Raw genomic sequence first — 25,142 nt, forward strand, 5'->3', positions numbered from 1 at the left:
GTATCCGAAAAAACCTCGCATGACTTGTGCAGAAGCCCATTAACGAGCAAATGGCTTAAGTAAAAAAAGGGTATTAAAATTGAAAAATTTAGATATGAACGGCTGTTCCATCCAAAACCTATGCGATTTTCATTGCTCCTACTTGTGTATTATTGCGAAATACTGATGAGTAGTATAATATTGTTGTATTATTGCGCATGTTATATGCTGCAACGTCTGTAGAAGCCTTTACTTAATATTTCATATGCGCTATATACAAGCATCCAGACACACAATGATCATAGACAAAACAAAACAACGTTTTAAAAAAAACGTAGATGTCAAAATACAAAATGGCCACGGGACTCTCTCTTGGAATCTGCGACTTGGTTTAGATTCCTATTTTTGTATAAAATAAAAATATATTTACCATTTTTAATTACTGTGATTGTTAATTTTCTTTAATATGGACGCGGAAGAAAACCGTAAACGCAAGAAAGGTAAGCATCGTGAAGATGATAGTCGTAAGGAAAAGAAGTCTAAAAGAGCTCGTTCTAGGTCTCCTTCCCAGGATAAAGACCAAGATAGAGATTCATATCGAAAGCGGAGGCATTCCAGATCACAATCACCAGCCGTCAAGCGTGAAAGAGATGACCGCAACCGCGAGGAACCCAAAGAACCGGAGATTAAAAAAGATGTTCCCGAAAGGAAAGCCAAAGATATAGACATGCTGAACACGAGAACTGGTGGTGCTTACATACCACCAGCGCGGCTGCGGATGATGCAGGCGCAGATCACGGACAAGTCGTCCATGGCGTACCAGAGGCTTGCATGGGAAGCCCTGAAGAAGTCTATACATGGTCATATTAATAAAATTAACGTGGGCAATATAGGAATTATTATCAAGGAATTATTGAAGGAGAACATAGTCCGAGGACGCGGTCTCTTGTGCCGTTCAGTCATACAAGCCCAAGCGGCGTCACCAACATTCACAAATGTTTATGCAGCATTGGTAGCCGCAGTGAACTCTCGCTTTCCAAACATTGGAGAATTATTACTCAAAAGGTTAGTCATCCAATTTAAAAGGGGTTTCAAACGGAATGACAAGCCTACATGCATATCATCAGCCTCATTTATTGCACATTTAGTGAATCAACGAGTTGCACATGAGATTATTGCTTTAGAATTGTTAACTCTACTTGTAGAGACTCCTACAGATGATTCTGTTGAGGTAGCAATAGCATTCCTGAAGGAATGTGGTCAGAAGTTGAGTGAGGTGTCGTCAAAGGGTGTGAATACCGTGTTTGAAATGTTGCGTAACATTTTGCATGAAGGTCAGCTTGACAAGCGCGTGCAGTACATGATTGAAGTGATGTTCCAAGTATGGAAGGACGGGTTCAAGGATCACCCGGCGCTGATCGAGGAGTTGGAGCTGGTGCCGGAGGAGGAGCAGTTTACACACTTGCTAATGTTGGATGATGCCACTGACCCTCAGGATATACTGAGTAAGTAAAAAAAAAAAAACTTTTTTATTTCTGGGTAACAAAAAAATATATAGAATATTTACAACTTAATCTAGGATTTTAAATCTAACATAAAATTACACCAAATCCTCTTAAGAGGTATAGGCCTCTTCCAAATTATTCCATTTTTTGTGTCTTGGTAAGTATTAACCTAATAATTAATACATAATATATTAGTAAAGTAGACAGGCAAAGAATGGCAAAGCGTAGGACTAGACAAAATCAGATGGAAACTGCTAGAGAAAGAGGAAACACCTAATAAATAATATTAGTTAAGGTACATTCAAACCTATATATATATTCTAATAGTTTTTCATTAATTTAGATAATTACATTATAGTATATTTTTGATATTAAGACTTGGACCTGCAATATTTTAGTGTTTATTATGTTCAGTGCAATCTCACTAATCCAGCACTAATGCTGACATAAGAGAGCTGGATAACTGCAAGTTAGAGCTAATCTGCTTATTATATTGATGTGTTTTTAGTATGTCAAAGCAATACACTATAGGGCTTGTGCACAAATCACGCGAGGGTCGGTAAGGGGGGGAGGGGGTCACGAAAAAATCACGACAGATCACGTTGGGGGAGGGGATATATAAGGAGACCTCACATGTATTTTTTCACAGTGAACGAAAGTAAGAAAAAATATCTATCACATACATAGCCAAAAAAACCTCACGTGATTTGTGCACAAGCCCATACTAATATTCTAAATTCAAAGAAAATTGTACTGCAATTTTGATTTTTGGCATTTATAAATATATTAAAGAGTGATAATGTAAGCGCACATAGTAAATTTGGACAGAATGATTACTTGCACCCTTATTTTAGAGCCACTCACTGGGATTACTGTTGTACCTGACTATCGAAGTGCCGATTATTGAGATTTCACTGTATATATATAAGTTCAGCATCTATAGGCTTGTGTTAAAACTGGAATTCACCAGGGAAGTATTTTATAATAGGGTGGTTTTATAAGATAAAGGGATATTTATAAGAGGGTAACATGAAAATATATTGTACCTGTAAAAGTAGTTTAGTGAGGTAGTGAATTATTGTTTTATTTAGAGATTATATTTTTACTACTTTAATTACCTGCACAATTCTATTATAGGCTGCCTTATCATTTGTCTAGATAGAGATAAATAGCATTTGCACACACAAGTTTATAGTTTAAAAAACCAATATGTTTATACATATATGGTACCTAATTAATTTGCTTATTACACACATCTACACATAAAATTTACTTTCTAATTTTACCCATTAACTATTTCAGACGTCTTCAAACATGATGATAAGTATGAAGAAAATGAGGAGAAATACAAGACACTAAGCAAAGAGATCCTAGGATCTGATGCGGAGTCAGGGGAAGATGGCTCAGGAGAAAGTGGCAGCGAAGAGTCTGATGACGAGGAAGAAGACGGGGAACAGAAGGAAGTAACCATCATTGACAATACAGAGACAAACTTAGTAGCATTAAGAAGGACCATATACTTGACCATTAATTCAAGTTTGGACTTTGAGGAATGTGCACATAAGCTGATGAAGATGCAATTGAAACCAGGACAGGAAGTAGAACTCTGCCATATGTTCCTGGACTGTTGTGCAGAGCAGAGAACATATGAGAAGTTCTATGGATTACTCGCACAACGCTTCTGCAATATTAACAGAATGTACATTGGTCCGTTTGAGGAAATCTTCAAAGAATCATATAGCACAGCTCACCGATTAGACACAAATCGATTAAGGAACGTCAGCAAGTTCTTTGCACATCTGCTGTTCACTGATTCCATAAGCTGGGAGGTCATGGAGTGTGTAAAACTCAACGAAGAAGACACAACAAGCTCAAGCCGCATTTACATCAAGATCCTGTTCCAGGAGTTGGCGGAGTACATGGGGCTGAAGAAACTGAATGATCGGTTGAAGGATCCGTAAGTTCTGGTTCATGGGGTGCTAGCATGCTTTTTTCAGTAAAGCAACATTTTTTATGATAAGCATGCTACCACCTCTTGTGCCTCAAGTTATTGTAATCTTCTTTTCATCCTGTTACCCCTTGCTGGGCTGTAGGGCTTGATCCATTTTATTCCTGACTCTGCCCCTGGGCAGCTTTGGTAACCTCCCACCCTCCCCCATTTGTGTAATGGGGATTACATCCAATTCTTGCTCCACGGAATGACGCAAATTAAATTTAGGGCGACCATGTTTCCGTTTTCCGGGCATCGTCCAGGTCACGGCCACTTTGGATAGACCTGGGTGTCAGGCTTCCTGAGGATATAAAAATAAAATAAATAAAATTTGTTTCATTCAGACCAGGTGATCCATATTTTTGTTAGTAGAACTAGAATAAGTTACACCCTATATTAGAACTTACATAAAAACACTTACCCCCTTATTCATAAACGTGTACTAAAGTTACGACGCCGCTAATAACCGTTTGTCCCTTTCCATCATACCAATACGTCGGAAAGAGACAAACGATTATTAGCGGTATCGTACCTTTAGTACACGTTTATGAATAAGAGCACATTAATCACTCATCAAAAGCAATAGTCAATTCGAACGTACATTTTGATAAGTATTTAAATGATGTCACTTTGTTATTATTTTACGCGTGCATTTCACTCGAACTTGTAATTGTTATAATTGTTGGTGCAATAAAGTATATTTACAGTACATATGGGGCTACTTTATAGCACTAGTGCGAGAAGTAGCATATTACGTTACTGTGTCGAACATTTAAAGGGCCATATGTACTGTAAAACGTTGTACGATACATGTGCGAATAGGTAATTCGCAACTCGTGTCGATTTAAAACACTCCCTTCGATCGTGTTTTAATTTATCGCCACTCGTTTCGAATTTCCTATTTTTCGCACTTGTATCGTAATGTACTATTACTTACTTACTTGTTCGTAAATGTTAGCGCAAGCGAGGCACATGGGCGAATGATAATTAGGCGGGTCCACACAGAGCGAGCATACGCGCGAGGAAATTTCCTCGCACACAAAACGGCCAGTGTAGACATGCCTCGGGTGCGCGTTTTCCTCGCCTGAGCGCGCCGCCTCGGCCGAGGCACGTCTACACTGGCCGTTTTGTGCTCGCTCTGTGTATCCTATCGATAATAAAATGACATCATTTAGATTAATCTTAAATTAGTCTCTTGATCACATTTGAGATAGGTATGTATGTGGTGGTCCCAGTAGTGATGAGGTCTGTGTGTTGCAGGACGCTGCAGGAGGCATTCGGCGGGGTGTTCCCGCGCGACAACCCCAAGAACACGCGCTTCTCCATCAACTTCTTCACCAGCATCGGGCTCGGGGGGCTCACGGATGAGCTCCGGGACCATCTCAAGCAAATGCCCAAGGTCTGTAGTCAATTTTGTATCAGATATGAGCATAGGTAATGCAATACGAAATAGCATACCTTTTGAAATGCTTACACAATAATACAATTTACGTAACGGCTTTTCCATAATCTTATTTGTGAGTTTTTATTTCGATTTATTTTGTACTGAAATCCTTCTCTCAGAACAGTTTAAATAAGAGAGATAAACAAATACATACTCATTAAAAAAAAACCTTTTTGTTCAGAACGTGCCGCCGCCGATCACGCAGATCCAGGTGTCCAGCTCGTCCAGCAGCGACTCCAGCTCCTCGTCCAGCGAGTCTTCCAGCTCCAGCGGTGAGTCCACTTTATCATAGGTGCTAGAATAACCACCACCGTAATAGGGCATTTCTTGAAAAAAATTGCCGTCATTCACATCGGTGAGCCAGTAAGATTAGAATTATTACGAACTAGCTTGAGCTAGATAGATAAAACTTTATTCTTCTCATTATTACATGGCTCTAATGGCCGACATTATTAGTTTAAAACATAATTATAAATAAAGAAAAAAATAGAAACATGCAAAAATAATTGGTACAAACATGCATTGTCTTAAATTCCTAAAGTACACAAAAATAACAAAGTATGAAAATGGGTCAAGCCTTGTGATGGTGCAAAGAACAGGTGCTGGCTCAGCATAAACCTGCAGCGCTGGTATTCTGCCAGTACCTAAAAGAGTAGTGACGCTAAAGATGCTGCACAGCATGAACTACATGACGATTTAGACTGCTAGGTAGATAGAAGGCCGTTATTGTCACTCAAATTTAATAATAGAGCAAATGAAACACGTACGATTCTTCAAATTTATTTTATTTCGAAAGGTCAAATTGCGATGGTTAGATATAGCTTTATATCATTCATTATATAAATATTATTAAGGTGATTTTAATTATTGTGTGAGGAATTTATATTTAGAATGTTTAAATCATCATTAAGTAATACATTAAAGTTTTTTAAGACCACAGTTAAATATGTAAAGAGTTTTTGTCTAAAATACGGTTTAAATTTGATTCTTCGTATTGGTGGCGGGATATTATTCCAGCACTCTGTAGCTTGGTACTTGAAACTTCCGCGAAAAGATCGCGTTTTATGAAGTGGAATGGCTAACACCAAAGCACGATTTGCTCTGACTCGTGGGTTGACGACGAGTTAGCGAGCTTTTTGTGAAGGTATTTAGGGATTTTAAGATTTATGACAATTATGACGTCGAACATTACTCGACACAAAAATGTAGAAGATCGTAGCGAGATGAATTTGATGTAACAATAATGTAACATGAGTGCGTGGCGGAATTTTAAAAGAAAATCCAGCGCAGGCTTATTGCACTCTTTGAAGGAGACGACGCGACCGTTCCAGGGGACAAGGCCATTAGGTGGTTAAACAATAGTATGAGGGCTTCACAAAGTCTTATCTTATTCTTAGATCGACGCTAGGAACTTGCGAAAATTGTAGGGGACCTTCAAGCGGTAGAAACAGTTACGGGCTAACTCTATTCCTTACAGGGAAGGACATAGGATATTTTATGTCCTTCCCTGTAAGGCTCGGAACCGGTTTTAAAAATACCGGTTTTACTCCGAAGTTTCATAAGAACGTGATCGCCCTACGCCACAACATTTCCATTCTCACCACTTAGATGGTTGGCAGTTCTCAACTGTGCGTTTCTCCAGGAACTTTCTGCCTTGCACAGCTAAACTGTGAAATGAACTGTCGCCTGTGTATTGCCGGATCGATACGACCTTCGTACCTTCAAGAAAAGAGCGTACTTCCATCTTACAGGCCGGCAATGCACTTAAAACCCCTCTGGTGTTGCAGTTGTCCACGAGCGGCGGTAATCGCTTACAATCAGGAGGTCCGTCTGCTTGTTTGCCTTCTCTATCATAAAAAAAGTTTTAAGAACTTTATTGTAACCTAAATAAACCGGTTTAATTGACGAGTGACGAGACGGCCGGCCTTGGTAATCAATGACATAGGAAGAAACCGGTTTTATTGTTCTAAACCGGTTATTCTGAAATGAACTTTATGGAAATTATCTCATTAAAACCTGTTTAAAAATAACGGTTTAACGAACAAAACCGAAATTAAGAGGTTTTGCGACAAGAACATGATAACGGTTTGAAAATTTAACCGGTTTCCGAGCCTTGCTTCCCTGGGCCTCAAACTATCTCCATGCCAAGTTTCATCCAAATCGGTTAAGCGGTTTAAGTGTAAAGAGGTAACAGACAGACACACAGGGTTAGTATAGAATTTATAATACATATTAGTAAGGATAATATCATAATTCTCATTGCAGATTCCGAAGAAGAGAGCAAAAAAGATAAGCGCAAGAAATCCAAGAAAGACAAAAGTAAAGACAAAGCCAAGAGTCCAGAAAAAGAGAAGGACAAACCTGTGGAGCGCTGGGGGCACGACGGGTTCTACGACCAGCACGGGCCCGGCGCGGGACGCGGCGCGGGGCCTCGTCGGCACGACGACGGGTTCGCCCGCCCGCAGGACCCGCCGAGGCGGGACAGGAGAAACGGCGATAGCCGAAGAGAAAGAGGTCAAGATGATTCTAGAAGACAAGACGGAAGAAACGATGACAGACGCAGAGACGACTATAGAAGTGACAGGGATAGCGGTTACGAGGACTCCAGAAGACACCAGGAAGATGTAAGGAACGAAGGGCGACGAAGAGATGATTCGAAAAGCGGCAGAGATAGCGGAATTGAAGACCGACGTAGAGATGACTCTAGGGATGATTCTAGAAAGAATAGAGACGGGCGGGATAAAGATGATACTAGAGAAAGGAAAAGAGACAGCGACGACCGGCGACGGAGAGACGATAGAGGAAAAGATCGTGATGATAGCGAAGATGACAGAGACAGGCACAGGGAAAACAGAAGCAAAAGAAGTGAAAAAGATAAAAGCAGTAAAGAAATACGGAACAATAGAGATGAAAGTGATAGCGATTCCGAAGATGACAGGATCAAAAATAAAGAAAGAAAACGCCGAGATTCGAGCGAAGACAAGCGAGGTAAAAAGAAAAGTAAAAAGAAATCTGAAAAGGAGAATATTGAAAGTGATCGGAAAAAGGATAGAAGGAAAGAAAGTAGTTCTGAATCTGAAAATGAGAGGAGTTCTAAACATGGGAAAGAAGATGGCTGGGATATAAGAAGAGCAAGCAGTATAAGAAGAGAGGCTCCTACTGGGTACTGGGACAGTTACAAAGTAGATCCGAGGGAGGAAAGAAGATCTAAAGATAGGAGGAAGCGCTAGTAGAATTGTGCTCTAAACAACACAACGGCCGCTTTTTCACTCGGAAGCGTGTACAACTAAGTGAGGGAACGACCTTAATCGCAATTCAACTACTATAAAAGTAGTACTACAAAAATTCTTTTGGAACATGATGAAGTGTAAAATATCCGATATGTAAAGACTTAGGAGTAATTCCATTTGTTAAATAAGTTATAAATTAAATGAATGTGAACATATTTGTTTTCTTATTATTACTTCCTTGTCTGTCTAAATATGATGCTTTACATCGAGAGGCCTATGAGCTCTGGGGCCCGTTTCCGAAAGGATGCATATCTGTACACTGCGTTTACAAAATATGCAAAAATATTATCTATCCACATAAACTGCCCGTGAGCATTGCGAGAGATTTTAAGACTATATTCCTAATCATATTTAAAGACTAAAATTTCCTATTCCTATAAACTTTTTGGTATTCGCCTAATTTCAGAGTTAAAGCCACTTACAAAAAAAACATGGCGATGTTGCCACTATGGGACCTAGTCCAAATAACGTAGTGATTATATGCTCTTTAATGTTTTTGTTTTAATGTTTATTCTCTTTGGTCCAACTCCAAATATCCTCATTGATAGATGTCAAAAAGTGACACTTTGCAAAAAAGTTCAAATTCTTTTTGAGTTACAGTTAACAAATAACGTTTACAAAAAATGAAAAAAGGTAAAAAAATTTTTTTGTGAAATTGACCTATGCCTTATAAAAAAATTCGTTCTTTTGGCCTCAGAAATGCGTGGTTAAAATCTCTCGGTTTCCTCGTGGGCACCTTGTATAAGTGTACAAGAGATAAGAAACGATTTTGAAAAATTCGACCCCTAAGGGGGTTAAAAAGGGGTTGAACCTTTGTATGGCGTTAAAAGGAACTTGAAACTCGGGAGAAGGTATTACATTAAAAGTGTTTTGAGCGTTTTTGAAAATTCATCCCCTAAGGGGGCTAAAAAGGGGATGATCGTTGGTATGTTGTACAAGGTTTATATTAAGTTAGGAACTTGAATTGAAACTTCGTAATTCCTAATAAGACATTTTCATAAAATACGAGAAAATTAATTTCAGCATTTTTAATTCCCTAATAGGTATAAAAAGGGGTTGAATGTTGTAACGTGAACGATTTGAGTAGGGACTTGAAATTAGTAGGAACAGAAAATATTAGAAAGTACGAAAAATAATTTTAGTGTTTTTGAAAATTCACCATCCCACTAACCCGGGGTTAATCGGTTAACCCGCTAACCCAGTGTCAAATTGTACTGGTAACCATGGTAACTCTAAATTTTAATGCTTGCAACTCTCTCATTCTTTCAACATGGAACTGCAGACCATGAGCTCAGCGAGTGGTTAAAAAAGTGAAATCTTGAGCGTTGCGGGGGTTTCAAGGCACGAGAGGTGAAAAAACTGCTACTACTAGAATTACCTGGAACTATACCTCCAATCAAACCAAAATGCGAAGCAAATTATCTGTGGCGACTTCAACGGCTGGCACTCAGCTTGGGGTTCCAGCAAAAATAACCAAAGAGGTGCAGACGTCCTAGATATTATTATAGCCAACGACCTCAATGTATGTAATATCGGATCTAACCCTACCTTTGAAAACACCGCACTTGGACAAACTAGGACATCAATCATAGACCTTACGCTGGCTTCCGGAAACATATTAACTCTCATTCAAGACTGGAAGATCAACTACGATGCCTCACCATCCTCGGACCATCATGCTATAACATTTACGTACAACATGACAAGTGCAAAGCTATCAAAAAATACCACGAAGACAACTTACAGATACAGCACTGAAAAGGCAGATTGGGAAGAGGTAATCACCAAAATCAAACAAGAAATGCACTCAGCCAGTCTTGAAAATCCCAATGTTGAAAGCTTCGATACTGAAAACATTGATCAATACATCAATTATCTCTCTAACATAATTCTCAGTGCATGCGATGCCACACTCCGAAGAAAAACCCAATACAGGCGCGCGGTTTGGTGGAATGACGAACTCACCAACTTGAAAAAACGAGTCATACACCTACACCATCGGACGCAAGATCTAAAACGAGGCAATAAAAACATAGAACACGTAATTAAAGAACAACAAGAAGCCAGAGTAGAATACGTCAACGCTATTCTAAAATCGTCATCAGAACATTTCCGGGAATTTTGCTCTAAACAAAACCAAGAACACGTTTGGAATATTACCAACAAACTGCTTAAAGACCTACCCCAATCACAGCCTCCAACAACACTCAAGATATCCCCAACTGAATACACAAACTCCAGTCAAGAAACAGCAGAAGCACTTATGGATAAATTCTTCCCAGATGACGATCACCTTAATGATAACCATCAACACCAGATCATTAGAAGATCAACTCAATACTATTCTAATAATAACAATGACAGTGACTTTACCCCAGAAGAAATAATCGAAGTCAGCAAATCTATGAACAGCAAAAAAGCACCCGGAATAGACCATCTTACCCCTGACATATGTCACCACTTCATCAAGACATACCCAATAATCTTCACCAGACTTTTGAACCGATGTTTACACCTAAGTTATTTTCCCAAATACTGGAAAATTGCATTCATCAAAACTATTCCAAAGCCCAACAAAGCAGACTATTCTGATATAGCTTCATACAGACCAATAGGCTTACTGAACGTTTTCGGAAAAATATACGAAAAATTAATTGCCAAGAGATTAACTTATCATATGTACATCAACAACATAGCAAATTCCAAACAATACGGATTTAAAGAACAAAAATCCACCACAGATGCAATAATAAATGCAATAGAAATCATGAAAGAGGCAAAACTCCACAAAAAGATGGTCGTAGCTATTTCACTGGATATACAAGGCGCCTTCGATCACGCGTGGTGGCCCGCCCTATTCAGAAGACTACAATACATCAATTGTCCGGTAAATATATACAATGTCATCCAAAGTTACACACAGGACAGGAAAATAGTACTCAATTACGCCGACGCCACTGCCACCAAAATACAAAACCGAGGCTGCGTACAAGGCTCAGTGCTAGGACCAATAATGTGGAACTTAATCATGGACGACCTCCTAGATACAGAATTACCAAATGGGAACTACATCCAAGCATACGCCGACGACATCCTCCTAATTTGCACCGCCCAAAATAACGAACAACTACAAACTAATGCCAACCACATCCTTCAGACTATCTCTAATTGGGGCACCGAAAACTACCTTAAATTCGGCCCACAGAAAACACAACTGATGACATGCACGCCTAAAGCTAAAACTTGTAATATTACCATGGATAACATCCCAATCAAATTTTCCAACAACTTCAAACTCCTCGGCATTATAATCGATCAAAATTTCAAGTTTATCAACCATTGCGAATATGTCATCGGAAAAGCCTTGAAAATGTATGCAAAACTCTGCCAAATTATCCGCCCAACATGGGGAGTACATGCAGAAAATGTCTCCATTATCTATAATTACGCAATCGAACCCATTATAACGTACGGTGCCGAAGTATGGAGTAGTGCAACGAAATACAAAAAAGTGACCAAAGCGCTCCTCAGCCTACAACGTAGATTCGCAATAAAAATCATCCGAGGCTTCCGCACGCTGCCCACCATCGCCTCCATAGCTCTAGCGAACCTCACGCCGCTCCACCACAAATTAAACGAAGTAGCTGAAGTCGAAAAAACGAAACGGAGTGGAATCAGCAAATACTTACCCACTGATCTCACTCTGGACACCCGAATACCACCAGCGCAACTTCTCCACCCCTCGGACAGGATATCCATCAAAATTAATAAAATCCACAGTGCAACAGACCTCGAACCATACAATACAATAGACATGCACCGAATCTACACCGACGGGAGCAAACATGACGGAGGGGTCGGAGCAGCAGTCATAATACACCACCCTGATGGCCGACACACAATCAAACGCAAAAAGCTACATAAATTCTGTTCCGTATTCCAAGCCGAATGCGTAGCCATAGACACTGCCTGCGAAACATGTATCCACCTCCAAATAACCCATTGCACCGTGTTTTCCGACTCCTTGTCAGCATTACAGGAAATCGCCAATAGAAACAGCACAAACCGCATAGTCAACAGCATTCATCGGAAAATCCACCAAATCACACAAGGAGGCACAATACAGTTCTGTTGGATCAAGGCCCATGCAGGACTGCTTGGAAATGAGGAAGCGGACCAGGAAGCCAAAAACGCCGCCACTCTCCACCGTGCACCCGACTTTGACCACTTTCCCATCTCCTACATTAAGCACCTCTGTAAAACTGAAACACAAAAAGCGCACTGCAATGACTACCTCACCTCTACCACCGGAATGCACCTAAAGAACTGGCTACCAACTCTTAACCACATCAAAGAGCTCCGGAACAAGACCACCATTTCCTTCCATCTAACCCAAATTCTCACCGGACACGGCTACCACAAGAAATACCTAAAAAGAATGAAAATTATCACCGACGATCTCTGCCCCTGTGACGGAAACACCCCACAAACAATAGACCACCTTCTACGATCATGCCCAAAATTCAGCATAGCAAGATTCAATCATGAAATCATCTGTCATAATCTCCAAATTCAACCTTACAGCCTCCCAGACCTCATTAGCAGAGAAAGTACATTGACCTCATTTTGCAATCTATCCAGGACCATAATCAACAGTTTAAAAAAGTTCAACAACACATAACAACTCATCTACACCATCCATCTTCATATCTTAACATTCATTACCACCATCACCTTTCATAACAACACAACATCATCCCAGTGTCACATAATTAATTCATTAGAGATATAAAACATCACACAGACCTTACGGATCCAGCCGCCCGTACACTTCGCGGGGACTGGACCCAAAATTTTAAACGCATAATAAAAAAAAAAAAAAAAAAAAAAAAAACTACTAGAATTTCCTACTAAGGTAAGTTTTGAATTTTTTTGGATCGAGACTTTGAGATTATGAACATTATAATAGCTTGATTTGTTATTAGAATAGATTATTATCATTTACGTAGCAGTAGCCTGTAAAAACCAACTCACCACTGTCATCCCTCCTCACCCCATTCATAACCAATCATTCAATATTTTGTATTTTAAATAAAAAAATTAAAACCAATTTGAATTTTGCATTTCAAATAGTCTATCAAGGAAGTATTAAGTATTCAAATACTCTTTATGAATTATTTTTCACAATTCAGCAGTTTCGACATTGGAAATAAAAATTAGCTTTTTCATACATTTCGCCTGATTTTATTTTAAACAAATATTTTTCGGTTTAAAGAGTATAAATTTATTGTCTGAAGAAATTACAAAATTTCACTTATAAGACAACAATTAACTATACATATAATATATTAGCAGTAAGCAAGCATGCAGACTTATTTGATAGATTAGTTAAATCTTTAATAGGTAATTAGTAAGTAGTTTTTAAATATATTAGCCGTAACACTCACGTATTTTAAGTCGAAAATCACTCGACATGGTTCACTCCGTCGGTTGGAGTTGGAGCTCGTGTTTGCCGACCAGCGTGCAGCGCCGACTGCTGCGAGCTCCCGATTTTTATCGGACTAAAATTGCATGAGACTTTTATTGTTGAAAAAATGTTGTCCAAATCATGTTGTTCTCTCCTACAGAACTTTTGCATGCAATTTTTTTCAGTATACTTGTATTGGCAGAGCCATGTTGATTTCCTTTCTACATTATGTTGAATTGCTACCCAAAAAATTAATAATCGTTATTTTTCCTTTTAGTACAAATGGTATTTCTTGTATTTGGATTTAGGTAGTTATTGTAGAATATGTCCATATAAACTGAAACTACATTCGTATTAGCATTAAACATTAGTGAGATTTTAACTAAAACATTATTTTTTTGTATAAACGAGAGAACCTCAAAAAGCGGCCAAGTGCGATTCGGACTCGCCCATGAAGGGTTCCTTTATGACGTATTAAAAAAAAACTACTTAAACTACTAGATCTCGTTCAACATTTTACCACTTTGGACACACATTTTACCACTTTGGTAGTGTCTCTCGCGCAAACTATTCACTTTAGAAAAAAATTATATTAGGAACCTAAATATCATTTTTGAAGACCTATCCATAAATACCCCACACGTATGGGTTTGATGAAAAAAGATTTTTTGAGTTTCAGTTCTACCCCCAAAATTTATTGTTTTTTTTCTATTTTTGTGTGAAAATCTTAATGCGGTTCATGGAATACATCTACTTACTAAGTTTGAACAGTACAGCTCTTATAGTTTCGGAAAAAAGTGGCTGTGACAGAATCGGACAGACAGACGGACATGACGAATCTATAAGGGTTCCGTTTTTTGCCATTTGGCTACGGAACCCTAAAAATGGTCTGACTAGACGAAAACATGCATATTAGCTCCTACTATAAATAAATAAAATATCTTTATTCAGTAATAAAGGACAAATATTTGCTTACGTTTTTGTCTACAACTAAGTACCTACATATAATAGTTAACTTAGCAAGTAGACAGCACAGCACACACATGGCCAACTCCAGTCCCTAAGTCATTATAGAACAAGGTGTACAATTGGTCAGATAATTGCACTGTTTAGTACTCGTAAAGGTTACAGTAAAATAATAAATATAAATAAATAAATATATATTATAAATATTATAGGATATTATTACACAAATTGACTAAGTCCCACAGTAAGCTCAATAAGGCTTGTGTTGAGGGTACCTAGACAACGATATATATAATATATAAATATTTATAAATACTTAAATACATAGAAAACACCCATGACTCAGGAACAAATATCCATGCTCATCACACGAATAAATGCCCTTACCAGGATTTGAACCCGGGACCATCAGCTTCGTAGGCAGGGTCACTACCCACTAGGCCAAACCGGTCGTCAAATAATATAAATAGGTACGTATAGAATTTCATGAATAAAGTAAGCTACATCTGTACCCCTAGTGTAAATTTGATCGACATCATAACGTGACGAACGCGTTTGCGTTAAGTCTCATTTTGTATAGGATTTTGAGTTTTCAAAACGTCCCGCTTGGCGCGCTCTTTCTAAATCCAATACAAAATGAGACTAAACGCAAACGCGTACGTCACGTTTCGAAATCGAATTTATTTACACTAGGGGTACTGTTCCCCGTATTATATAGTATTAGTAAAAGTATGATAGGCAAATAGCACGCGTTGCTATCGTAGGTAATACTCCCACCACACATAAATAAAATATAGACATATTACTGAATGGACTCCCCTCCCCACCACCACCACACCCACTACAGTCAGTCTAGTGTTTCCGCCGACGTAGATCCCACGTCGCTTCTGCGCGTCGCCACGTGATTTAAAAAAGTGATATTTTATTAATGATAAGTTTTTATTTTGGACGTGCTATATACATTATGGGTTCATTTAGATAAGTAAGTATCTAGATAAGAGAAAACGTGCAATGTAATAAACGCACACTTATGTTTTTTTTGCAAATTTGGCAGCCGTAATTATGGAGACCCACCCAACAAACTTTATAACTAGGCTGTATACTAGGCTATAGGCTGTACCATAATGCAAAATGCCAACGAAGTCTAAAAATAGAGCTAGCTAGCTAAAAATATTAGATGTGCGAAGAGAGGGAAAATAAATATTGATAACTTATATCGACCGGTCAGGTCTAGTGGGTAGTGACTCTGCATATGAAGCCGATGGTACTGGGTTCGAATCCCGGTAAGGGCATTTATTTGTGTGTGTGTTTTTTTTTCGATTTTTATTATACATGCTATGTCACACTTACACTATGACAATTACATGTCAACCTTACAAAAACAAAAACCAAATTCGATTATATAATATTATGTCAATAAAGTAAATAAACATGAATGATAATCAATTAAATTAAGTTCAAAAATTCATAAATGCCTTTAATAATTTGGTAAGATGCATGATAAAAAATGTCAACGTCAGATAATCGCAGAGACATATCATTCAACAGAGCGATAGCTCTAGCAGAGGGAGCGTTTGCGGCCCAGCGCGTGCGCCTCGCCGGGCACGCGAACAGGCGCCGGCGATGAACACAGATATTTATTCCTGAGTCATGGGTGTTTTCTATGTATATCAGAATGTATTTATCTACATACGTATGTATATCGTACCCATAGTACAAACTTTGTTTAGTTTGGGACTAGGTCGATCTGAGTAAGATTGTTCCCAAAATATTTATTTATTAGGTAACATACTCATTTATTTCACGGTTACAATTTTCCTTGAACTTACAGGAAAAAGTTAATTTTGCACATGTAATAATAACATCTATGTTGTATATGTATAGCCAATATCAATGTTATTAGTGTTATTACATATCAGTCCAAAAAATAATCCCATATATAACTTTAAATGGGTATGCAAAAATCACATACCTAATACTAATACTTCTTTATGTAATTAGAGAACAAAGTGTTTGCTTCGAGTGTTTAAGTTACGAGCAAGCGAAATATTCTATAATACAAAAGCAATTTATTCTGAATGTGAATCTGGAGCGTAGTAGGTATTCTTACAAAACTCCAATTCTAATTAGAGACTTTGACAGGTCACATGACCGTATCATAGGTAGGTTAGGTAGTATAATAAGTTTTTAGCAAAAAAATAATTTACAAATAAGGCCATATGTACTGTAAAACGTTGGTATTCGCAACGTGTGTCGATTTAAAACACTCCCTTCGGTCTTGTTTTATTTTATCACCACTCGTTGCGAATTAAATTTCCTACTTTCCGCAATTGTATCGTAAAAAACTATTTTGGTACAATCTTTTATCGCTGACTGTACTCTTCTTTCCACATGCAACTTATATTATATATTTTTTTATACTACGTCGGTGGCAAACAAGCATACGGCCCGCCTGATGGTAAGCAGTCTCCGTAGCCTATGTACGCCTTCAACTCCAGAGGAGTTACATGCGCGTTGCCGACCCTAAACACCCCCCCTCATTGAGCTCTGGCAACCTTACTCACCGGCAGGAACACAACACTATGAGTCTTCTAGTGTTATTTGGCTGCTGTTTTCTGTAAGGTTGCCCAGTTGGGCTCTGCTCTAGAACTGGAATGACATCCACTGGCTGTGCCCTACCACACAAAGCGAGATGACATTCACAATGCCCATACCTCTCTTTTGGACGTAGTTTAAGGATGTACCCGGGTCCAACGCTTAACATCATATCTAATAATCGAGACAATTCTAAAAACCCCAAACACAATAGTTTGCGTTGTTTTATTTATCATAGAGTTCCCATGGCCACAATGTCTCCATCATCAGATCAGCTCCATGTCATCCGATTTACATATTTATATAATTATGTATGCAAAATTTCAGCTCAATCGAAAATCGAGAAGTGGCCCAAATTTAACTTCCAAGATTTGACCCACATTTGTTAGTGGTATGTTACCAACATGCTCAGGGCAAGTTAAATAAAAGCTTGTAAAAAGTAAAAACGTCCAATAATTATTACTTAAACAAAATTCTAAAAATTATTCTATTAGTAGTATGCTTCAAGGGCTCTTTTACAAATCAATATTTACTTACAGTAATATCTTATAATGAATAATAGTACATTGTGCAACGAGGGGGGTAAGTGAAATTTTGGATACGAGGGTGGAATTTAAGACCCGAGTTTGCAATATTCTTACCCCCCGGAGTTACACACAATGTTTTTCATCACACTTGCGAAAAAAAAACTAAATAATAAGCGAAATAATTCTTAAATACGGTGACATATCAAACATTCTTCTGCCATTTTGTGATTTCTTGATAGGTTAAGCATCGAAGGCATAGACCTATTCGTCGGCATTCAGCCACGATTGAAAATTATGTAAAATATATTTTTAACGGCTGTGGTAAATTAATCAAATTAAATAATTTTAAACATAAACAAAAACTTTAAATTATAACGTCTGTATTTTAAAAGTAAACTCATTTATGCTACTTGGTTTGTATGAATAAGTGACATAATAAAAAAAACTACAACTCCCTAGGGAGTTATAGCTTTTTTTACAATCCACAACTCCCCGGGAACAATATAGGCCTTTGTCCTTTAGTCCACCTGCATGAAATAAGGTCTTTTACGAGCAAGTGTGATGAAAGTACAATAGCCAATACTACTACAATATAACAGAAGAGATGTATAATGTTTATAGTTAATAATTATATTAAATTATAATATTCAATTAAATGTTGAGACGTAAAAGGTCCCAATGTCAGAGTATTAATACCACCATCCGACTAATCCGGGGTTAACCGGTTAAACCGTTAACCGAGTGTCAAATTGTACAGGTAACCGGGGTAACTCCAGGTTTAACCGGTTAACCTCGGGTTAATGGGATGGCGCAAGTGGCCCTAATAAGAGTGGGAGGTTTAAAGTCTCTCCAAGTGTCAAATTGAAATTTATATTAAGTTTTTAAACAATTTAAACAATTATCCCGTTACCGAAGAACTTAAAATTAACGCCAATGCATATGTAGGTACTGATATACGCAACGTCTTGATATCGGGGTCAAGTTCATGTTTAGACATTTTATGTCTACGATAAGACACAATAATACATACAAATAGGTAAATGCTCAGTGTAGGTTTACGAATTTGTAACATTTACAACCTTTACAATTGAACCCTGTATTATTAACAAATAAAACACTTTTCATTTTCATTATTTGTTTTTAAGTTGTTGTTTAACCGCTCGTGCTAATATTGATAGGTACCCAAGCAAGCTAAAGATTTCGAAACCACGAGTGTAGCGTTGCGAGAGTATCAAGGATTTTATTTTTTAATTTATTTATTAGAGATTATTCACAATTACAGAATATTTGATCAAAAAGTATCGTTAAACCACAATGGTTTGTCTCGATACTCCATTCCGCAATGTTCAAGGCTTCGATAGTAATCTTTGAATTTAATACTTTTATGCTTTTTATTAGGGTTCCGTAGCCAAATGGCAAAAAACGGAACCCTTATAGATTCGTCATGTCCGTCTGTCTGTCCGATTATTAAAACACTACGTAGGTGCAGATGTAAACTTACATTTTTTTTGGAATCACGACTATTTCTCAATACGAGTTGAAATACTAGTACTTATGCAAAAAGTTAGTTTCCCCTCTTGGTTAAGTCAGGTTGCAGTTGCTTTCGAGAATAACTTGGTACCTAAGTGCTATTTATAAATTGTAACTTTACAATTTAGAACATTATCGAATTGAATTTAGAACTCCGCTTTCGCTTCGATGAACTGAATGTTATTGCGTATCAGAAATAACAAACACTTAAAGTGTTCAGCATGGGGCTTCCCTGGACTAACATTAACCCATGAACCGACATTGTATTTTTTCAGGACTACCAATGTAAGCACCTAATGAATCATGAGAAACAAAGAAAAGAATGACGAATTTGAGTGGCGCGGTGTGCGTGATGGCGTTGTTATCCCTGGCGGCGAGCGAATTGACCACAGAAATGTGTCCTTCTGCCACAAGAAGGCCGACAACGTGCATCCTCCAAAGTGGCACGAAGATCGAGCTCTCCTGGAGTGCTCTAGAATACATAACGTTGGAGTGCTTAGGCAACGGCACCTTCACCTGCGCCGAATTACCGAAAGTCAATATACCCTCACCAATGAGGGTAATGATCGTTAACTGCGTGCTGCCGGCCAATGAATCACTAAGTTGTACGTTTCAAGCCCTCGGCGCACCTGGCGCCACTTTGCTCACAATACGTGGAGCTCATTCTTTCCTCAAACCAAAACATGTCCAAAACCTACATCTTTCCACGCTCAATTTAAAGGGTTCAACGCTCGATGATCCATATACACCGCTAATAGAGCTACCCACAGCCGCTCTAGCAGCTCTACCCTTGTTAAAAAATCTCGTAGTGACTGAATCCCGCTTAAACCTGTCGTCTGATTCTCTGGCAGGTGTTTCTCAATTGAAGTACCTAGAACTATCCGCGAGCGATATCAAAGGGCTTAACGAAAGTGTTTTTCGGGGGTTGAAGTCGCTACTCACTCTGTCTTTGTGGGGTAATGATCTGCGTGAGTTGCAAAATGGTACTTTAGATGGACTACACTCGCTGCAGAGCCTTGAGCTGTCCGACCCTTTGCGATCGTTAGGTGAAGGTGTTTTAGCAACAGCGAAAACCTTGCGCGTGCTAAAGCTCACGAACATAGAGCTGGGTGAGCTAAGCCAGTCGGCGTTGCGTGACCTAAATGAACTTGAAGAACTGATAATTTGGAATGGACGGACACCGCTGAAGGTTGGTTCGCGAGCCCTATCCTTGCCGAAGCTGCGTGTGGTGCGTATAGAGCATTGCAGTTTGGAGACGCTGTCTGGAGACGCGCTGGCTGGCGCACAAGCGCTGCAAACACTATTTTTGTCACATAATGCGTTAGAAACGCTTCCATCAGAACTTTTAAGCGACTTGACGGACTTGCGCGCACTGAATCTTAGTTACAACGCCTTACGATCGCTGGAGCCAGCCTTGTTTCAAAGCTTAGTACACCTGGAGGAGCTCAAGCTCGACCACAACCATCTGGAAGTATTCTCAGGGTAAATATTGCTTCATAGAAATTTTCTTATACCTATACCTGGTTCGTTACTTAAGAAATTGCTAAACCGCCTCGAAAAGTTATAATAAACTTATAATATTCACTTCAATTATTTTCCAAAACGTTTAAGTTTAAGTAACATTAACTAGAGTCGTAATATGGCAAGAATTGTCCGTAGGTTAATTTAACTAAACCGATTTATCTTTGACCGCAAGACAGCGCCGCAAAATCATTAAGAAACCTACATAATAAGTACGTCCTTAACGAGAATTGGACCAGAAAAAAAAAATCACTCTTATCCCTTTCGCGCTATTATGAGAGTCACCTCACCACCCATGGATTACATGTGGTGGGGCTTGACAAAACCTATTAAGTATCATTCATTGACATGCGTTTAACTTATTTTTTACTTATTTTCTATTTTCAGTGCCCTGTTCCAGCCATTAACCGCCTTACGTGTCCTATCGGCCCGCAATAACCACTTGAGTGCTCTGTGGTCCACCGAGTTCCAGGGCTTGGGCGAACTGCAGGAGCTTGACTTGGCTCACAATCAACTCACATTGTCAGGAACCCCAGGTCAGGTCAAGTGACAATCATTGTGTCAAAAAATATGGATTTTATCACGTTACGAGACCTTTAAGCCAAAAAATAATATGGTTTTATATCCAGAGTTGCCAGACAGACAAAAGTAGGCTCTCTGACTTGATCTCTAAGGAAAAACTTTTCCTACCGAAGTTTTATACGTATATAATTTTTCAGGGGTATCGATTTCGCCTTTTCATGCGATGAAAAAACTGCGTCTGTTGGACCTTGGGTACAACAACATTACACAAGTATTTTATGATTGGCGCAATAGTTTACTACAACTACAGCTGCTTGATTTGAGATATAACTGGATTGAGTTCCTTGAGGTAAGCATTAGAGAAAGATCTAGAGTCTGTGCAGAAAGAGAAGAGTCGTGGTATATATGGGTTCCCTTACATTCCACGACTCTTCTCTTTCCGCACAGACTCAACATCAAACAATTACATTAGCGTTATCTACAGAAGTTTCGTTAAACCCTAATCTATGTTTGCCTAGCCTATACCCATAAAGCGCTCACCCCTGACATAAAGTGAACTCTTGGCGGAATGTGACAGAATCTTTTAAACAGAGCTAACTGAAATCAGCCGAGCTTACTAATTTCCCTTAGAATTATGAATGCTGCTGAATTGAATTAAAGCCTGGTTTAATATCTAGTTCTCAAAAAACGGACATCAGTCTAAATACAAACCCTCTTTTAGGAACCACTGTCTGTACAGGAGATAAATGATGCCTTGTATAAGCCTTATATAATACATATAACTTAATTCCAGGATACTGACACAAATTTCTTGAGTAACGTAACAGTCGACTTCAGATACAATCAAATATCATTGATCAAGATCGAAGAAGAAAATCAGTATGCTCGCGTCGACCCCGAGGATACCAGAAAAGGCACTTTGCTACTTGACGAAAATCCTTTCCACTGCGACTGTAGTATGTATCGACTGTTGCGACTCATGGATAGCTCGAGCTACGCGTACATACACCCGGCCATGAAGCTTGATGCTGCCGTCTGTGCCACTCCACCTGCGCTTGCTGATACTAAACTGCGCGCAGCTCCTCTGGATAAACTCACATGCGAATTGCCCACATCAAAATGCCCCATTAACTGCAATTGCACTTCACGTCCTGCGCGAAACACGGTCGAACTGGAATGCATCGAACCACCCGACACCGCACCGGCGCCGGAACCAGCAAAGGACTTTAATCACATAGCCCTAAGGCTTCGACGTGCACCGCTAACTCTCGACCTGTCAGTAGTAGTACACGAGCTCCAACTGGCCGGTCTAGGCCTGACGAAGCTTCCATCGGGATCTACTCCGATCCAACTGGAGCTGCTTGACCTCACAGATAATCTGCTGAGTGAGGTGCCCCTGGCATCAGGCGGCTACAAGCTGCGCCTAGCCGGTAACCCGCTCGCATGTGATTGTGCACACTATGATGCCGTAAATGTGCTATTGCTGTCAACGAACCGCATCCAAGACTGGAATAACGTAACGTGTGCGGGCGGTCGTTTCTTGAAACACATTAAAGATGCAGATGCATTATGTGCGGAAGTTCGCGCAGCGTGGGCAGCTAGCATAGGTGGAGCATTGGCGTTGTTAGGGCTGGTCGCTATCGTCGTGACAATCCTATGGCTGCGCCACCAAAACGAGATCAAGGTGTATCTTTTCGCACACGGTTGGTGCGGCTGTCTCACGCGATCTGGTAAAGAAGCTCCCGCTAAGTACGACGTGTTTTTGTCATTTTCGCATGAGGACGAAGAGGTGGTGGTGCAGAAGTTGGTGCCGGAGCTTGAGCAGCGGGGTTACCGGCTGTGCGTGCACTATCGTGACTGGGCGCCGGGGGAGGCAATCGCGGAGCACTTGTCGCGCTCGGTGCGGGAGGCGCGGCGCACGCTGGTGGTCGTGTCGCCGGGCTTCCTGCGCTCCGAGTGGGCGCGCGCGGAGTTCCGCGAGGCGCACGCGCGGGCGCTCCGCGAGGGCCGCTCCAGTGTGATAGTAGTACTCCTGGGAGAGCTACCTGCACCCGAGCCTGGTCAAGACGACGACTTGCGCGCCTACCTCCGCACAAACACATACGTGGCGTGGGGCGACGCGTGGTTCTGGCCGAAGCTGCAGTACGCGCTGCCGCACCACCCACTCGGGCTTCAAGAGGATATTCCCCTTGTGCCCCTATCATCCAGGCTTTCAGCAGATAAGCTGAGGCTTTGACCGAAGGTTTTGAACGATAAGTTAGCCTTTAAGCTAGCCAGGTGTCCCAAAACATTACCATTTTAATATTTCCTATATTTTCGATTGACTGTCGAAGAAAGTATTATATCTACCTCGTAATTAAGTTTAAAGCATACTTTTACCTGAAGGACCAATCTACCACACCATATCGCTTACCATCTTATAATACTCGCGAATGCTAGGAAGCTGATTATTAGACAGATAATAATAATTAGGTGGTGGTGGTATCCTGCTAAAATGCCGGGCTGCCAAAATATATACTTATACCTAGTCACCGCAGAAACCAAGGTCGAGGTTATTGAGGACCAGCTAGTCAATATGTTAACTAATTATAAATCCAATTAATTAAGGATTTGATTTCTGTGTCAATTCGTTCCTTAATTGTTATAGTACCTACCAGGGATCTCATATTGTTGTAACTGTGGCAAAATACAATTAAGTAAATAATAATATTTATTTATGTGATGTATCAAGCATTTACGGAATAGCTATAAGTGTGCCCATTACAATATTATATATAGTGTAGTAAAGTGAAGAATTTTTAAGATTTCATCAATCGTAGGATATATAAATAATGTTCATAAATTATTTAAAAATAATGTTCATAAATGGGTAGTACCTACTATAAGAATACTTGCAATACCCTTTTCAGGGTGCCATGTGTTTCTATAATTAAAATGTAATAACTATGTACCTTGGCTCGCAATAAATGATTTATTATTTATTTGTAAAGCAGGCAGGCAGTTGAAAAAACTGATAATGCCTGTTGGCACCTGAGCGCGGGCTAGTCCAACGCTCAAAAAACCAGTGTAGGTGCGCTCTCCGATGACGCGCCTTTGTTATATACGCATATCGAGGACACTTTTTAGACTGATTCGGTAGCGTTCGACTCGCCGGCACTCAGTAACCGTACAGTGACCACACAAGAAATCGCAAATTATTTTTCTATTTGTTCATTTTGAATCTTATTTCAATTACCATAGGAGTTGTAATTAAATAACCGGTTAAAGTGACCGGCCCTTTTTTTGCAGGTGTGCACGCGCCGTTTTAGTTAACAATAGACAAAGGATAAGCCGTTGGGGCCAGCTACAAATCTAACGACTATACTTACTAGATATCTATGGAGCTGGCTGTAAATATTAAATATGTATAAAAATAGGCACCTACCTATTTACGTAGGTAATATGTGTAATAAATATATTTTTTTGTAAGTACTACCTACCTGACTTTTAATAATTTACCTTGCCACTTTTAGTATACCTTAGGTAGTAAGTATAGTATTAATGTATTACCTATACGGCTTTTTGATATGTACCGGATGTACGAGTATCAAAGAGCATATAATCAGTTAGTACAGCAGCACTAAAAGAGGAACAATTTGCGAACAACGAAGTTCGCAAATTGCGGGCATCTTTCTCTGTAGGTACGCCTACAATGGCCTAGTACCTGGGCGACCGAGCTTTGCTCGGTTATAACTATTTATTGTAATATGGTGGTGTATAGGTGATAATCTTAACTACATTTTTTTACTAAATTAAACTTGTCTAAA

The 25,142-nt window shown here is 39.4% G+C and overlaps 2 protein-coding genes and 1 long non-coding RNA gene across 4 annotated transcripts in view; 2 read left to right on the forward strand and 1 right to left on the reverse strand.

Moving 5' to 3' along the window:
* Positions 1-25,142, reverse strand: part of LOC133518436 (uncharacterized) — a 107,971-nt gene that overhangs the window by 57,953 nt on the left and 24,876 nt on the right. The gene's annotated exons all lie outside the window — the stretch shown is intronic.
* LOC133518423 (pre-mRNA-splicing factor CWC22 homolog) lies at positions 310-8,363 on the forward strand. Its single transcript, XM_061852108.1, has 5 exons — positions 310-1,484; positions 2,787-3,441; positions 4,735-4,873; positions 5,100-5,190; positions 7,184-8,363. The coding sequence occupies exons 1-5, from the start codon at positions 446-448 to the stop codon at positions 8,146-8,148; spliced, it is 2,889 nt and encodes a 962-aa protein (XP_061708092.1). The 5' UTR covers positions 310-445; the 3' UTR covers positions 8,149-8,363.
* LOC133518422 (protein toll-like) lies at positions 15,151-24,173 on the forward strand. 2 transcript variants are annotated; one of them, XM_061852106.1, is made up of 5 exons: positions 15,151-15,623; positions 19,569-20,775; positions 21,202-21,350; positions 21,534-21,685; positions 22,130-24,173. In XM_061852106.1, the coding sequence occupies exons 2-5, from the start codon at positions 19,616-19,618 to the stop codon at positions 23,570-23,572; spliced, it is 2,904 nt and encodes a 967-aa protein (XP_061708090.1). In that variant the 5' UTR covers positions 15,151-15,623; positions 19,569-19,615; the 3' UTR covers positions 23,573-24,173. The 2 variants fall into 2 exon arrangements, with proteins under 2 accessions (XP_061708090.1, XP_061708091.1); XM_061852107.1 differs by lacking the exon at positions 15,151-15,623 and having other exon boundaries at positions 18,053-20,775.

This window comes from Cydia pomonella, chromosome 5, assembly GCF_033807575.1.
Source record: "Cydia pomonella isolate Wapato2018A chromosome 5, ilCydPomo1, whole genome shotgun sequence".
In the NCBI taxonomy this organism is placed as follows: domain Eukaryota; kingdom Metazoa; phylum Arthropoda; class Insecta; order Lepidoptera; family Tortricidae; genus Cydia; species Cydia pomonella.